Genomic DNA, 16783 nt, shown 5'->3' with positions numbered 1-16783 from the left:
TAACAATGTACTTGAAGAAATATTTGTATTGCACTTGAAATAGAAAAAAGCCCCCTTTTAAATTCCATGTTGTGCATACAAAGACTTAAATAGGGTTCGTCTTCACCTGAATTGTGCAGTGCATTGGTTTTGTGTTTCTGCTCTTAGTTGCTTATAGTTGTTCTAACCCTAACCCTAACCCTAACCCTAACCAACAACCAGAATGTTTTTCTATGAGCCAAGCACACAATTCAAATGTCAATCATTCACTAAGTAAGTGATCCCGATAAACAATTAATTAACTGTGCAGCCCTACATTCACATACATTTTCTATTAGACTTTACAGGTGTAGCTTTTATTTGGCCACTCCTATATATGTGTAAGGTAAGTGAAAGACATTGTTTATTTTTTATGATTTTTGACGTTTCTATCTCTTTCTGGATTATTACCTTTTGCATAATGCATGACATTTCTCATAAGTACAATGTACATGTTTCCCAAACTGTACACTTACAGTCACGTATTCCTTCTTAACAATGGGTGACAGCATTGTTCCGATCGGTTGGTCCACTATTTATATCCAGACTGAAACATCTCTACAAGTATTGGATGGATGGTCATCTTCTTAGGGGATAATCACATGATATTTTCATTTTTCTAAATATATACTTTGGATTATGATCAAATACACTCTCTAAGCCTCAGCTGTAGTGCTGCTAAATACATGTCAGCTTTTTAAAAAGCTCAACTATGATGGTGAACATAGCTACCATTTCTTTTACCAATAGCATACTAATAATAGCATGTATTAATACACCCTTAGAGAGCAGCTGCATGGCAGTGTATTGTTCTTATTATATTTTTGTAAGTCACCATACAACTCCTTCAACAAAATCATCAAAAGGCAAACAACTTGGACCATGCATGGTAACCTTTATTACAGACATGCAAAATATACACCACAGAGATGAAGACTGGCACATTCAGTATACTGGAAAAGAAACACAGTAATACATCTGAATGAAAGGAAGGTTTGAACTGTTTTACTGACAGAGCAGAGCTTATTGGCTAGACACTTGGCCCTTAAACACCAGCGCTGATGTTTTATATTAGAGAGTAAACCGAGAGCAGTAAACAACACGCATGTTGCCATTTAGACAACAATTTAATGTTTCATGTTTTTAGTTTGGTGGCTAACATGGGGAATCTTTGGATTTTGCTGTTTTAAGATGTTTTGTGGGATTTTATATGTACAACTATGAATTGAAATGAAATTTTGTTGAAGCCCATTTCACACAAAACATTGTGCTATCTATTTTTATTACTTGGTAAAATCGCTCATCAGTTGAAATCAGCTGGATTTTCACCTGTTAGAGCCCTTAAAAAACCACATTGTATCACTTTAAAGAAACGTTTCCCAAATGTTTCCTGATTTAAATTACACACACTAAAAAAGTAAGCATTAATGCCCAAAGGAACGCTGTGGATTCATATAATGCTACATGGTCTTACAGTGATGTTCCCTGTTCTAGTAGCATAAGCCTGTAATGTGTCAATACAACAGTCCTGAGGAGCCACATGGGACTAAATGCAGTGACTTCTTTCTGATAAAGTGACAAATACAGACAATCTGTCGTGCTCGGGTTTCAAAGACAGGTTCTTTAAATGCTAGTTGTTGTTACGCAGTCAAACTCTTAGGCCTGTTCATTTACAAAAAAATTAATGTGTAAGCCTGTTTGGCCCATAGCATGCGTACATATTGCATATATATTTCCCATATAAATACATTTCATAACAATACAAGAAGCAGAAAAAACATTCAGTGGCATTTGAGAGTCAATGTATAACAATGTAAGCACTGAAAATGAGGAAATATAATGTAGAAAGGTAGAACGAGATACATCTAAAATAGCGTTTAAGGGAACAAGATGAGACAGAACAGAAGCCACTTTATCAGGTTTTGTGGTGAAGTTAGGACGATGTAAAAGGAAATGAAGGATTTGGCATGCGTTTCAGTCTCTGCCAGAGCAGGGCAAGGTTCAAGATATTTTGGAGACACAAAGGGGCGAGGGGTCATCACACACTCCACAGTGGCTGGATTCACATAATGTACACAAACACTCTTCCATGTGCAAACCTCTCTGACTCCTTCAAAAGAAAAGAGGTAACTAATAACAGTCAAAACGAAGGCAGAATATTGGTTATCTACATTCAGGCATGCAGTTGGTCTCAACTTTGTTTTTTGTTGAAAAAATTATAATAAATAACAAAAATAAAAATGTGTTCCCTGCCCCTTTTCAGAAACCCTTGAAACTCTACTGATAATAGGGCTAACAAAGCAGCCATCGTAACAGTCTTAACAAACCCAGCACCACTTGGCATACAAACATTTTTATAAAATGTACATCTATTGTATATATATATATCTATATCTATATATCTCTCTATATATATATCTCTCTCTATATATAGAGAGATATATATGTTTATATATATCAATAGTTTAAATATTTTTGTTGCTGTATATGCTTTGAATGCGGGAGGTTCAGTAAGGAATATATGTGGATTATATGCAGCTGTCAAACGGTCGAAGCCCAAACCCAGAATCTGTTTTTCAAAGGAGCACACAGACGTTTCTCGTTCACCCTCTCTCAAGCATAGATCGTCCTCTTCATTTCAGGAAGTCCATCTCTCCAAAGAGAAACATTTATGAGTGCTGCTGGCCGCATTCAATCTTCATTTTCTGTTTCCTCTGTTCCAACCTGAACCTTGTTACTTCAGGTTTCTTGTTATTTTTGTCAAGCAATTGTTACTGGATTCTAATGCATGCATCTCTGGATTTTTCTCTAAATGTATTTATTTATTAACTTGTTGCATTACCTGCTTTTGTTAGTTGACCATTTTTTTTTGTTGCTTTCTGAATTTGGTCATGGTGTAATTACAATATGGCATGGAGTATAGAATTGGATTTCGTGTTTTTTTTCTTCTGTTGGAACGGACTTTTCCCCTTTTGTTGCATCCGTGGTTCGACTTTCACGGTAAATTTTCCCCTCAGTTCTTGCTTACTGCAAAGGAAAGTAGAAGAGAAGCGTGGCATCGTCAGAGAAAGTCAGCTCAATCACAAACACAGTTTAAAGTAACCATCAAATTCATCCCTTTGACTGGTGCAGCTCAAGTGTGTAAGGCTTACAGCGGTAAGGTAGCTGCCCATGCTGCACAGTCAGCCCACTACAGTCGCTGCAGTGCTAAATCAATCCACACACACACACACACACCCACACACACACACACACACACACACACACACACACACACACACACACACACACACACACACACACACACACACACACACACACACACACACACACACACACACACACACACACACACACACACACACACACACGGCTTGCAAATGTGCTGAGTTGAGACATAGAAAAACACACATCTCCTGCTTGTGTGGTAGTGTCATATATCACCCTGTAACCGTAATGCAGTCGGTATTTTTTATTATTGAATTTTATGGCCAAATCCCTCTGTGTATCTATTGTATTTGTGAGTGCACACGTGCACGCACAACCATTTTCAGTTGATGCAAGATATACTATCATCATAAAATACCTGTGATGCATTATCATTTTCACACTGTTTCATGGCTTCACCAAATAATGTATGTAAAGGTGAATCATTATCCCAAACATAAACTAGCTATCGTTGTAACTTAAAATGTTTCCTTTCTTGTTGTTTTTCTGTACCTGAAACTGAAACGTAAACCACGATGACGACGACACCAAGGACGATGGAGACGATACTGAGCAGACGGGCGAGTCGGCCCAGCCTCCTGGCACCGTCGACATCCCCCACCTGCATACTGTTTCTGGACTGGAGTGACACAAAGAACAGGGTATTACTATGATGAGCATTTGAATTATGATGGCTTAGCTACATGACATGTGACATAATACAAAAAAAACATACCACATAAGGGTAGACAGGGTTTTATGAACACACTTAATTTCTCTCACAAATAGGCGAGAGGATTATTCCCTAAATTACTTTTTGTCAGGAATTTAATTAGTTAGCATAAATATATGGAGGACCTTCACCCCACTGGAAAGAAACTTACTCCTAATACTCTCCTTGTCTAAAATACTCTTAACAAATAAAAAGCCTCACCCTGAAATGGCTGAAAAGTTTTGGAGGGTTGTCAATTGCCAAGAAAAATAATCTGTATGGCAAAATGGACCTGGATGTTTTCATGCAGTGAGCTTACATTTTTTAATACAAGAATCATAGAAAACCTTTATATTTCTGTCACAGAAATAGAAAATGTGAGAGGGAACCGATCACTTAGCTGAATCAGCTTTAACAACATTAACTCTGTCACTAAAACCTCAAAGTAGCAACACCATAAGCAGGAGACAGATCCCTCTGCAGTTCAGGAGCTATACTCTCCAGTAGTTTTCTGAGAGTTACACTTTGAAATCTTTATCAGGTGTTTTTCCGTAAACCGGCCGAGTTAATTCAAAGGGGAAACGACACGTATGCAGTAAAGTAATGTTGACTTGTCTACTTGGTGTTGTAGAGTTCCTTAAGGTAAAATTGAGACATTAATTTATCATCCAGCTGTGAACGGTGAAATTGTCTATTTCAGATTGGCAGATTGGGATTGATGGAAGGATGTGACTTGCAGAGCCAATTGCACGGAGTAGGTGAGCGGAGCAGAGTGAAGGGGCTGTATATCAACTTGATGTTATTTGTATATTGCTTTATGTATGCTGCGGATATGAAGACAGGTTGATTTATGTGTGTGTGTGATGTGAAGCTTGACGGATAGGAATCCTCCATGCCTTCGTATTTCCTGTGCCAAAGTTCCAAAACAACAAATGTTTCACAGAGGATGTCACTCTTTTCTCATCAACATAAGACGCTGCTTTTAATTTGTGATACTGTTCAAACATACTGCTGTGCATGGTGGCACAAACACATCTGTACAAGGACCAATATAAGGCAATCACGCACACCAAAAAAAAGACTTTGCTATGGTTCGGTTCTAGACATTTTGTCATTGATTTTGTTCTGAAAAACGAAAAGATTTACTTTGTTTAATCATTTATTTAAGATAGTATTTGACATTATCTTGTCATTTTTACAAAGTCTTTACTCCTTTTACATGTGCTACAGTATTTATACCTCCAGAAAAGTGTGTAGTTTTAGACACAAATCTGAAGGAGACATTAAAGCCGATTTTCCCTTGAGAGGATGAGACAGCACTGTTAGACACGTTGCTTTATTATGATTAAGATATGCGCTGTCATTTTTTACGTCAAATTCAACCAGCTATCGCATATACTCATTAGCTATGAATGTGCATTAATCCATGAGTCCCCAATTTAGTCATTTCAAAACTAAAGTAAAGTGCTGTGTGAGGTAATAACTGAGCCTTTCTGGAGAAACTGAAAAATATAATGTTAGTTGTGACCGTCTGTTTAAAATGAGTCTGACCTCAAACGGGAAGACTAAAATAAGGTTTGGATTATTTATAGTAATTGGTTTACTATGAGAGACATATACAATGGCTTACAACTGGCTCAGATCCATCAAGGTATGAACGCTGTTTGATTTAATCCATTTACATGATAGCTGAAGAGATGAATAGTAATGGAGCTAGAAAACCTCAAATAATATACTAACAACAATGCATAGCCTGTCCCACCTTACCACAAATATAGTATGACAGCTGATGGCCGAACAGAGGCATGTTTCTATCAGCGCTCAGCAAGAATTGCAGGTTGTACAGAGTAAAGGAACATCTTCACTAGACACTGGAGAGAAGGAAAAGCATTGCAGGGTCTGATGAATGACGCAGAAGATGGCTTCTAGCTAAGGTGCGTTTAGATTTTCCCACAATAAAAGGGAAGACCATTTATCTGGTCGGATGCGTTCCACTTCCTGTTGTCTGTCTCTGGTTGTGTGACTAAAGTCATCCATCACGCAGAGTGAAAATACTGCAATATTGTTGATTACACTTGCATGGCACTGAGCCTCTTTATGACATACATTTAAATACTTCAAGACAACCAGCACTGCCAGCATCTTTTAATCAGATAATGCACAACACCAGGAGGTATACACTGTCTAGGAATGCATTTGTGAACATATTAAAGAAGTGATGCAGTGGTCCCTCCACTCACTAGACCCAAGTACCAGCTTATGTGAGTCAGCCTGGGTCAGCTTCCCTGTGTGGGGTGGCTTTAACTACTTTTGTAGTGCATGCTCCAGGAAATAGAGACTGTTCTGAGGTCAGACTCAGGGGGAATACAGCATTAGAAAAGTGTCAGTCATACTCTCTGTTAAACAAGAGCCAATATAGAAAGGAAAGGGATCACATCTTTAAAGTTTTTAATTCAACCTTCATACTTTTTAAGCCGGATGAAAATTTAAGGAGCTGTCCGTGGTACTGAATATCTTTATTTTTATACCAGAGGCTGTGCGCAGTACAGCAGGTCCTCTCATCTATATTAAATTACAACACAATGTGTCTGTAGGGTGCTCCATAACAAGTCTGGTATTAAATTGAATCATTACTACCCATATCCTCCTCCTCCATCCTTTTTATTAGGACAAAATGGCCAAAATATGGCCTATTAGAGCTAATTCTGTATAACGAAATTACTATGTTATCGTTTGCCTCCTACATTACCCTCAGTTAATGTTTCTTAAATTTAAAGCCGTTGTTTTAAAGTCATAGCAAGGACAACACAGAGAGAGAGGTTGCACTAGAGAGGACATTACATGTAAGGGAGGTCGGGGTAAAACTATATTACAGTGAGAAGAAATGCCTGAGCTATGGTGTGTTAGTAATGTTGCCATTTTTCTTACTTGGTTTTTTAACCAAAACAATGCACTTTAAATGACAACAGGTTGTGTGTGTTTGCAGCCGATCAGTCAATACTGAGGGTTTCCTTGGTATAGGATAGGATTACACTGCAGAGAGAGAGAGCCAGAGAGAGACCTCATCCTCTCTCACTCCCATGAGCCTCTCTGTCTCCAGACTGTCTCTGGCATATTTAAATCCCACAGTGCACTTGGTGTAGGTAGTGCAACCCTGGGGTGCTTATTTAAATAATGTACTGCTGACAGGAAAACACTCACTAAATAAGTACATAAGTATATTGAAAAACATCATTTTAAGTTTATTAAATTTAAGAAACAATATTCAATTGGCATTAGTTAAAATGCCTCTGAAGAAAGTGATTAGACATGTTAATTAAAGGGCTTAATTTAAACTTCAAAGACTAAAAATGTAAAACGTAACTTGATTCAACTTTACTAAAGGTAAATGAATGCACGAGTCAATCTGGGCTCCTGACACTAAAACAAGAGATTTTCTCCTCTCTCAGGGACACACTCCTCACTTCCTGGACTGCAATGTGAAGCTATTGTGCAAACACAGTCCCAGTGGAGCCTGTATTGATCACAGAGAAAAGCAACATCAGCACCTTAAATCAATGGAAGCCCTATCTATTTAGCCTGCTTAGAGACCAAACATTAATTAAAGTAGATTAAAGATATTATTTAATTTTACATCCATGAGGCATGAAAGAAACTACAATGAAATAAAGGCAAGCTTCTGCGTCAGCATCTGTGTTTAATACACCCTGCCATGTGTGTGTGTGTGTGTAGCACAAAGACCACTGGACAAAACACTTGAAGGTAGAATTTCCCATTCAGAAAACAAATATGACCAGGCTCACTCTCACTTTGAATCAATAAAGACATTTATCAGCTGACGGTACCTCCCACTAACCACATGAAAACACACACACGCACGCACGCACGCACGCACGCACGCACGCACGCACGCACGCACACACACACACACACACACACACACACACACACACACACACACACACACACACACACACACACACACACACACACACACACACACACACACACACACACGTGTTTGGCAGAGGAAGGTGGAGGCTAGTAAGTCAGTAAGTGCTCCCTTTCTCTCTTGTCATTAATAATGGAGTGTCAGTAGCAGCCTGGTGGGGAGAGACAGTGTATAACTAGGAGCTGGTGTGCAGTTATGTCTGTTAGATCGGCACTTTGGCTTCATTTAAAATGGTTTGTTTTCACATATTTTCTTGTTTATGTAGTTCTTTGTGAAAGTGTTTTCCCTAGTCTTGGAAAAATTCAACCTTTTTTTAGAAACCTTGATTTCAGAAAGTTCATTATTAGCCATTTTTATCTTAAAAGAGAGCGGAAAAGGCTGTTGGTTGTTTCCCTCGGTTGGGTTGGGTGTGAGAAGCACATTGGCCTCCAGGGGCCGCTAAGCAGGGCTTTTAGACTCCGTCTTGTTACACTTGAATCTCCATTAAATGTGCAAACCACTCAATGTGGTCAGATGATCAAATTTGTCAGACCCATAATGGCTCCGCTCTCATTCTTAGAGCTATATAATGCATTCTAGCTGCTGCCGCAGCTTATACATTTTTTTTGTATTTATATCTTGGTCAGCTTGTGAACTGGAAACTCAGTTCATATAAGGGAGATAAGCTAATTGTTAGCAGCCGTAAAACACAGGGCCATAATGGTGTATGCCTTATTCCATTTAGCACCTCAGTAAGAAGTGACACTGTTCAAATAGATAATCAGGGGTCAAATTGCACAGTGTTGTTCATTTGTTATTTTGTTATCAAGATTAACAAAGCATGTTGCTAATAGTGATGTGATTCTCAGAACAAAATGAAATGATCACACATTAATAGATCTACTAAGTGCTGGCTGTGCCGTGCAGTAAGGGGCAAACACATTGGTAACCTAATAGATATCAGATTGATACAGGAAAAGGAAGCTAAAATTACAAGATGGTTTGTCCGGATACATCAGAGTTTAGTTACAACATTAAATCCATGTTTGCCCTAAACACAAAGTACAAATAAGGCTGTCATTAGTATGTCATTAGTTTTGTTTGTATTAAATTAAACACTGAAGAATTGGATAAACGTCTTGATGGCGCCACACAAAAAGTCGAAGCATCCTCCCAGACATCACAGTTCATCCAAAGTGTGTGAAACAAATGTAATGGTAAAAGGATATTTGACTGACAACCAGTAGCATTCAAAAGGTTTGATATGCACCTAATAAAGTTAACATGCATACATATGTTTTCATTTTTTAATTCAACTATAAAAAAAAAAGATCATCAGTACAATGAGGTGGAGTTGTACCCATAAGCACTATCTGAATTTTATTGTGATCAGCTTTGGGTATAAAAGTTTACTTTCATAATGGAGAATATGATGAACAAATGGATATATGTATTACAATACCCCCTGCACCTCTGCCCCGAGATGGATTGCGCTCTAATGCCATCACTTGTAGCCATAACATGACACAGTAAGCTTTCATTATATCCTTTTTTTATCCCCTTTAGAATGACGACATCATTATGTGCACATATTTAACATTGGTGTTCTCTCTGCAGGCCTCTGATAGGCTTTATATAATTGGCAACAACAGGATAAAAGGCTCTCCCACTATATCTGCAGTATTAGATTGCTAATAAAAAGTCATTTACCTATGCTTGCACACACACACACACACACACACACACACACACACACACACACACACACACACACACACACACACACACACACACACACACACACACACACACACACACACACACACACACACACACACACACACACACACACACACACACACACACACACACTCATTTATCCAGTGCAGCATTGCGAGTCCATATTTCAAAGGCAAATCTGCCGAGCGTGCAATAACGCTCCTGCAGTTTGGTCCTTCCCATTACTGGGATAGGCCGGCCTGAGCAGTAAAAACCTATTACCCCTGCCTCTCCAATCCCCATAATTGACTGCACATCTTCCGTGTTTGCCAGCCACAAACCCTCCTCCACCAGAGCATCAGTCAGAGATCTGTGGCGGCTGCCAGCTGGAGGTTGGCTTTTAGGTGGGACTGCTGCTGGAAGTGGTGGTGGATGATGATGGATGTAGCTTTTGGCAGTCCGTTTCTTTGGCAATGCACCATCTGCCATGAGTGAAATAGTCCTTTTACAAGGCGAAATGAAGCCTTAACAGATTGTACTTCAATTAAAGTTTTAAAGATTTTGGTGTTTTACAAGATTAAAATGCAGATTTTGTTTTAATTTTATCGGTTATCAATTCTACAATTTAGTTTCTGCACGTTTTGATTCAGCGACACCTCATAAAGCTCAATTAGAAAAATGCTGAAATTCTGATATGCAGTTTTCTTAATGTGCACACACAAGATTATATCTTCCCCAACATTTAAGCCCCATTTGGCAGTTCAAAACAAATAATGTTCAAATTGATTTCATTGATTTTTCCTTTGGCCACTTAGGGACAGCGCGCCCATTAGAAACAAAACACGGACTAATACTCACCATATAAAGTTGCCATGGCGAACGTGTTTGCAAACAATTACCTATTTACACACTTAACAATATTTGCGATGATTTCAGACCCTGTTTGTGTCCCCTTAATGAATGTTAGTCCGATAATCTCGCTCTTTTTACCAGCTTCTGAGGAAAACACTTGGATCTTCAGCTGTAAAATGCTCCATATATTCTCCAGCAAGTAGCTTTCCTTGTCTTTCTGTTTTTTGTCGCTGTGTGGGTAAGTAAACATTGGATTTATAAGAGCTTTTTCGCTCAAATTTGCCGTCTGCTGCTGAAAGCAGGGTGGATGACGGTGAAGGTGGGAATCTGAGGTCAGAGTTGGGGGATAATTCTTGGTCGGTTCATCTCTACAAATTACCTTTTTGTATTGCACATTGCCATTTCATTGGTTATAATTAAAAAATATATTGATTGGTGCAGCCTTATATGTAAGACTCCATGCTGTGCATAGACAAAGTACAACAAGATAGGGTTTTAAATAATTCATGATTTGAAATGTTATCCCAGTTCAATGGATGTTAAAGGCAGCTTTACACACTCATACAACCCTCCACAGCCTTCTCTCAGTGATTACAATCTCCTGATGTCTGTGCAGTTTCCTTAGATCTCCCTGTTTAAATCCCATTTCAACAGCAGTTGAGCAGTTTCCTCTTTCCTCTCTTCATCTTTCCAGAAGTATCCATTTCACATGTGAAAGGATATTAGCACTTAGTAAGCTTGCACTCTAGGTCTGTATCGTGCACTATGTACTATCAACCACATTACTTTTTGATTTATTTGTTCACAGCGCTTGTTGTAAAACCTCTGCTTTCCTCTGACTCTCTTGCACTTACTGTATCTGACTTCACTGTGGTATCTGATTTGATTCTTTTCTTATTAAGTGATAGGAACTACTACGTTATAGCCATTTGCTGTATCTCTCACACCCATATGCCCTTGTAGGGAATAATGTTTTGGTTTTCTTTGTGAGGCATGTATCCCCTTTCCATACCCTCAGGAAAGACAGATGATGTTGATTGCTGCCACAGAGCCTGCCTAACTGCTGCAATCTGCCCTCTGCAGAGAAACTAAATAGACTTCTCTCGCCTTCTATTGAGTTAGTGGGCAGCTCCAGTTTCTCCCTCCTTAACTTTCCTTTCTTTTGCCCTCTGTCAAACCCTTGCTGTCTGTCTCCATCTCTCTCTCACACACTCTCCATGCCATTAGCAAGAGGCTGACTTGTGAATGTCAGTGGGATCATGGTGATGGCTTGGTGAAGTACAGGCTGTCTCGTGGATACCGCCTGATATTCCCTTTGGTGTGTGGTGCCCACAGGAGTGATATTACAGAACTAATGGGTCTACTGCTTTGTCTTTGCCTTGTTTTGCTGTAGATCTGAGTGCTGGCTGCTGTACAGAGTCAGAAGTAAAGTAAGCTGAAAACACAAATTGCTATGCCAATAGAAACTAATCTGCCATCAGCCAACATGAGTTAAAATCCCAACACAACAGAGTAACATCTATTACCACGAGGGCCTGCATGACACATGTCACTGTGTGTAAAAAGCATTTTTTTATCTGTAATGCTCAGCTACAGTAGTAGTGTGCTGTTGTTTCCTGGCTCAAAAACTTAAGAGGTTAAGTGATGAAAGAGTAACGTTCTCCAAAGTTGTCAAAATATTACTTAAAAAGGTACATTTTTATACGGCTAAGGGGATGCATTGGCAGTAACGGAATATATTATATCATGTTTTTGCTACCTAAGAATGAGCCCCTCATATCTACATGGTGGGCGGGTCTTTGTCGAAGAGTCCGCCCTGATGCACTACCATGTTTCTATAGTAGCCCAGAACAGAAAAAACAAACACTGCCTACAGACAGGGCCTTTACTGTTTGTACGTTGATGTTGAATCTTGAAATCGGTAGCATGAATGATTTAAAAATGCAATATAAGACCACCTAGGTTCTCCAACAATGCAAGGGTGGACTCTATAGTCTTCCTTTTAAGAACAATTAGGTTATTATAATCAGGATAATGTACTTCAAATCTTGAACTGATGCCTAAAAAAACTCCTCACCATGCTTTTTGTTCGAATTTCAATCATGATGACAACAATCAAGATTTGGGAAACTCCCAAACAGAGGTAACACTGCCTCTGTGAGCCACTCTCACTTAATTAGCTGCATTGACACACCCCAAACTGGTACTAATATTCTGTCTCAAACTCAAATGGAAAGTTAAACAAAGCTTAAAGTTGTGTAGGATTTTATGTTTTAGAGAAACTCAACAAACATTCAGTTGGAAATTAAGCATTAAAGGAGTCTATAGTTCAAGTACACGATACAAACACACCAGACGTCTAATTGCAGGGTCTTATCAGTAAAAAAAGACAAGCGGCTTTTGTGTTATGCAGCATGGAATTTGACCATGATATACAGTTTCAGGACCGAGTAGATGAGCACAAAGATGCCAGGATTTTGTGGTGTCAGTCAGCTTAAGACCTTTTACTGAAGATTAAGGAAATAACAAATTGAAAGGTGCCGGATTACTGACCTGCCAGTCCCAGAGAGATTCTTGCTGTGTCACTTTATCGGAGTGTCTGTGTAACGATCCTTAAGAATTTCATCAGTTTGTATAATGCTTGTGTGCGCAGTAAACTAACACATTCATTGTGTTGTTATAAGAAATAACTTATTGATCTTTGCATTGGAAGTTATGTCTGTAATTACCTAATTAAAATAAATATTGAGCTCTTATCATCCAATCAAACCTTCACATTTTGTATTGTCAGTTGTCTTTAACAGCTTTTGTAGGAGCCTACTCGAGCAGGATGTTTCATTGCATCAAGCATTATTGGAAGAAAAAGTGTCACATTTTATTAATGTTTACTTAGCCCTGCTGCCATATTGCTGCATAAGCGATGAGTTTATTGATGTGTGAAAAGTGAAGCGAGCCGGGTCACCATCGTTGAAGTATAGCCATACTTCAATCACATTGCACCTGCTCTATAGTCTTTGACACATTTCTTGTCACGTCACACTTGACCTTCACACTATTTTTGCACTTTTACACACCAAGAATCCACTAAGCTCAGCAGTATCTCCCTCTGGTATCTGGGGCATTCCCTGAATCTTACATTGGCTGATTGAAATAAACTACAAACTCTCAAAACCTTCAACAACAAGTCCATCATTTTTACTGCAGACCTCTAACCACTGCAGAGGGTGACAACAAAAAAGTGTCAGCTTTCAGTTTCAACAGTGGAGTTCCCTCAACATAGATTTTAAAACTCAATTACATGAATTTGAAGAAGAAAAGCACTCTATAGGCGGTTTTTAAAAGTGTTTGTTGAAGAACCACTGAGGACTGTGTACCCTGAATATTGATTGAAGAGTACGAAACCTTAGCAGCATATCAATCATCTGTGGCTGCCCTGTGTCACTTTAGTGTCTTAGATGCATGGTGTATCAGCATTTATTGCATCCTGAAACTTCAGGGAGAAGATTAATCAAGTGTAAGCGCCTCTAAACCAGAACAACCAGCAACTGAAGCTCAGCACTGGGAAAGGTGATGACACACTGGGCTCTAGGTATAGGTGTCTGTCTGTCTGTCTGTCTGTCTGTCTGTCTGTCTGTCTGTCTGTCTGTCTGTCTGTCTGTCTGTCTGTCTGTCTGTCTGTCTGTCTGTCTGTCTGTCTGTCTGTCTGTCTGTCTGTCTGTCTGTCTGTCTGTCTCTGTGTCTGTGTCTGTGTCTGTGCATCAGAGGGCATCTAGTTTTTGTGGAATTGCTTGGAAATTATTTTAATTGTATAACTTTTTTTATCTCTTAATGTTTTAATTAACGTAACCCTCAAGTGATAAAAATGAAATGTTTACATTTAAACCCTGACCTGTCGCAGGCAACTGCTGAATCACGAAAATTAATCACTTATGATTTCATTGGTCGTGATTTATCCAATAACTTGTAATTTCCCCATTTTTGTTCCCGATATTTCATGTCCCTCTGCATTTTTGCTCTCAAAAAAGGGTGTTAAAAGCTAAAAACATGAAGACAACAAAGAAGGCTATAACTGATCAATCAAGAAAAGGTTAATTGATTTATTTCTTGATCTGCTGATATATATGTTCATTTGAAAGGAATATTCCCCCCAAAGACAATTCTCTTCCTGAATAATATTCCTCTTGGTTCAGAGATATGCCTTTTCTCCAAAATATCAGTTTCACTTTCATAACAAGTCCAGAACGAGTTTTGGACAAAATAGTTAGGAAATCAATCAATCAATCAATCAATCAATCAGATAACTGTAAAAGTATAGATTTGCTGTTTTGGAATAGACCCTGTTTGTCATGTCAGACAGTAGTACAACAGCTACAATAATAAATTAGTATCATAATAATATTATAATAATATTTTCATGTTTCTTTTAGCTTCCTAAAGGCTTAACAAACAAATGACAGGAATATGTCCAGACTTTATGAAAATAAATATGTTTTAAATAAAGCTCTCTTATTCATTTTGTCCATAAACGATATTGATGGTAATTTCCCACACATTAGCTGCTGACTTTTTCACCTTTACTTTTTGCTGTTGTATAATCTGTTGCTGAATCCTTCAGAGACAGTTTAATAATGTGATACTCACCATGATGGAGTACACCAGTGCCACAATGCTGAGGGGCCACACGGGACAGAAGCAGGACAAGATAACGAGAATGAGGTAATCCTTGGGCTTCGGGGTCTCCTGAACGGTAGCGTTCCCGGTGGAGGAGCGGCTCAGGCTGGCCTTAGACGGGGAGAGAGGGACGGCGGCGCCCAGGTGCCCGGCGGAGCCCGACCTCACCGAGACACTGTGGCCGTTCTGGTCGGCCTCTTGGCCCTTGTCAGTGTCCATGTTGACGGTGAAAGAGGTGGACATCTTCATCCCATTGCCCCCGGGCTCGGTGGTCAACGCCAGGAGTTTCTCAGTCTCGTAGGGGTCCTGAGGCTGCGTGCCTCCTCCACCCTCACTTATGTTGGACTTCAGGAAGTCGGTGTCCGTGTTGATGGCCATGTTCAAGAGTCAGTTGTATCAAATACGATCAGAAAAAAGGGTAATTGAGTTTAAAACTGGTTTAAAATTAGTTACATGCCATTACAGCTGAAGCTAGATTTAATTTGATTGAATGAGTATGTTAAACAAACTGAGGTATGCTGGGTGGATGCAAATTAGATAATTTGAAAGGGGCTTTAAAAAGATTAAAGCTGAACAACCCGGCTAAAAGAAAGTAATACACTCAGAAAGGAGATGGGATTCCTGCAGATATCATTCTTCCTCTTAAATCACGTTCCGTCACCTTCCTTCACATCCACTGTGTGGCTCATTTCCGAGGGGGCTCAGATCAGAAAAAACTCCCGCACTCTTATACATCCAAGGTAAAACAGTTCAGACATATGAGTTTTCCGCCTTGATCAAGTCCCAGTACTTTCCTTAAGGCTGTTATTTGGAAAGTTGACAAAACGCGTCTCTTTCCTTTTCTTTACGCAGAAGGGTGAAGGGTCTCTCTCCTAGCCACTTTTTATCCTCTTCTCCTCTGTCTCAACGACGCAGCAGAACAGCGACTGTACTCAACTTGGGACCAGTGTCAAGTCACCCATACTAAAACACTAACTTCCGGTGACGAAACACAAAATAAAACTCCAACCATAAATGTACAATACAGTAATTAACAAATAGCGACTAATATATTTTATTGAAGTAAAACAATACAAAAGGCAATTAAATAACGTATCAAGATACGTCATCGAGGATTGCAGCATTATCTCACTTACCTTAATTAACCACGTGTTAAAAGCACCTGCACAAAACCGGTGAGCACGCTAAGTGGCCACAATCAAACACACCCACATGCTAGGTGCTAACATGCGAATGCTGGATGCTTGCAGAAAAACTTTCACCTTCAGTGAGGTGTGTGAATCTTTGTACTGCTGGGATCAACTCAACATGTTTGAAAACTTTGGACTACTTATTGGCGATTCAAAATGAACGAGCAGAGAAGTTGAACCTGGAGCAGATTGAGCAGATTGAATAGACTAGACTCACAGAACGATTTCATATGGTGAGTTCAACAAACAAAGTTACTCGTGTGTGTGTGTGTGTGTTTCACTAAACGTTTTAGGCCTACACTAGTGTGCAGCTCTTTTTGCTTGAATGTGGCTGTACTGTGGTCATTTAGTCGTTTACTTCAGTGTTGTTGCTATAGTGGTGTTTTATTTTGCTGTTTATTCAGCAACAAAAGTCCAATTATTTTATGTTTGTTGCAACAAGCCTGGTTTGACTTGTGTTAAATGTTTTAACTTTGTCCTTGT

The 16783-nt window shown here is 39.2% G+C and overlaps 1 protein-coding gene and 1 long non-coding RNA gene across 2 annotated transcripts in view; one reads left to right on the top strand and one right to left on the bottom strand.

The window, feature by feature from the left end:
- Positions 1 to 926: 926 nt before the first annotated feature.
- trarg1a (trafficking regulator of GLUT4 (SLC2A4) 1a) lies at positions 927 to 16018 on the bottom strand. Its single transcript, XM_063906421.1, has 3 exons — positions 15081 to 16018; positions 3739 to 3865; positions 927 to 3045 (listed from the first exon to the last, which is right to left on the bottom strand). The coding sequence occupies exons 1-3, from the start codon at positions 15486 to 15488 to the stop codon at positions 3032 to 3034; spliced, it is 549 nt and encodes a 182-aa protein (XP_063762491.1). The 5' UTR covers positions 15489 to 16018; the 3' UTR covers positions 927 to 3031.
- A 287-nt stretch (positions 16019 to 16305) lies between these two features.
- The window catches only part of LOC134879721 (uncharacterized), a 53417-nt gene continuing 52939 nt past the window's right edge, over positions 16306 to 16783 (top strand). The window contains exon 1 of the long non-coding RNA XR_010167865.1: positions 16306 to 16533. This is a non-coding gene — a long non-coding RNA (uncharacterized LOC134879721). The remainder of the gene's footprint in view (positions 16534 to 16783) is intronic.

This window comes from Eleginops maclovinus, chromosome 18, assembly GCF_036324505.1.
Source record: "Eleginops maclovinus isolate JMC-PN-2008 ecotype Puerto Natales chromosome 18, JC_Emac_rtc_rv5, whole genome shotgun sequence".
Classification (NCBI taxonomy): domain Eukaryota; kingdom Metazoa; phylum Chordata; class Actinopteri; order Perciformes; family Eleginopidae; genus Eleginops; species Eleginops maclovinus.
Note: the sequence above shows the minus strand (reverse complement) of the source record. Positions and strands in the feature narration are given on the sequence as shown.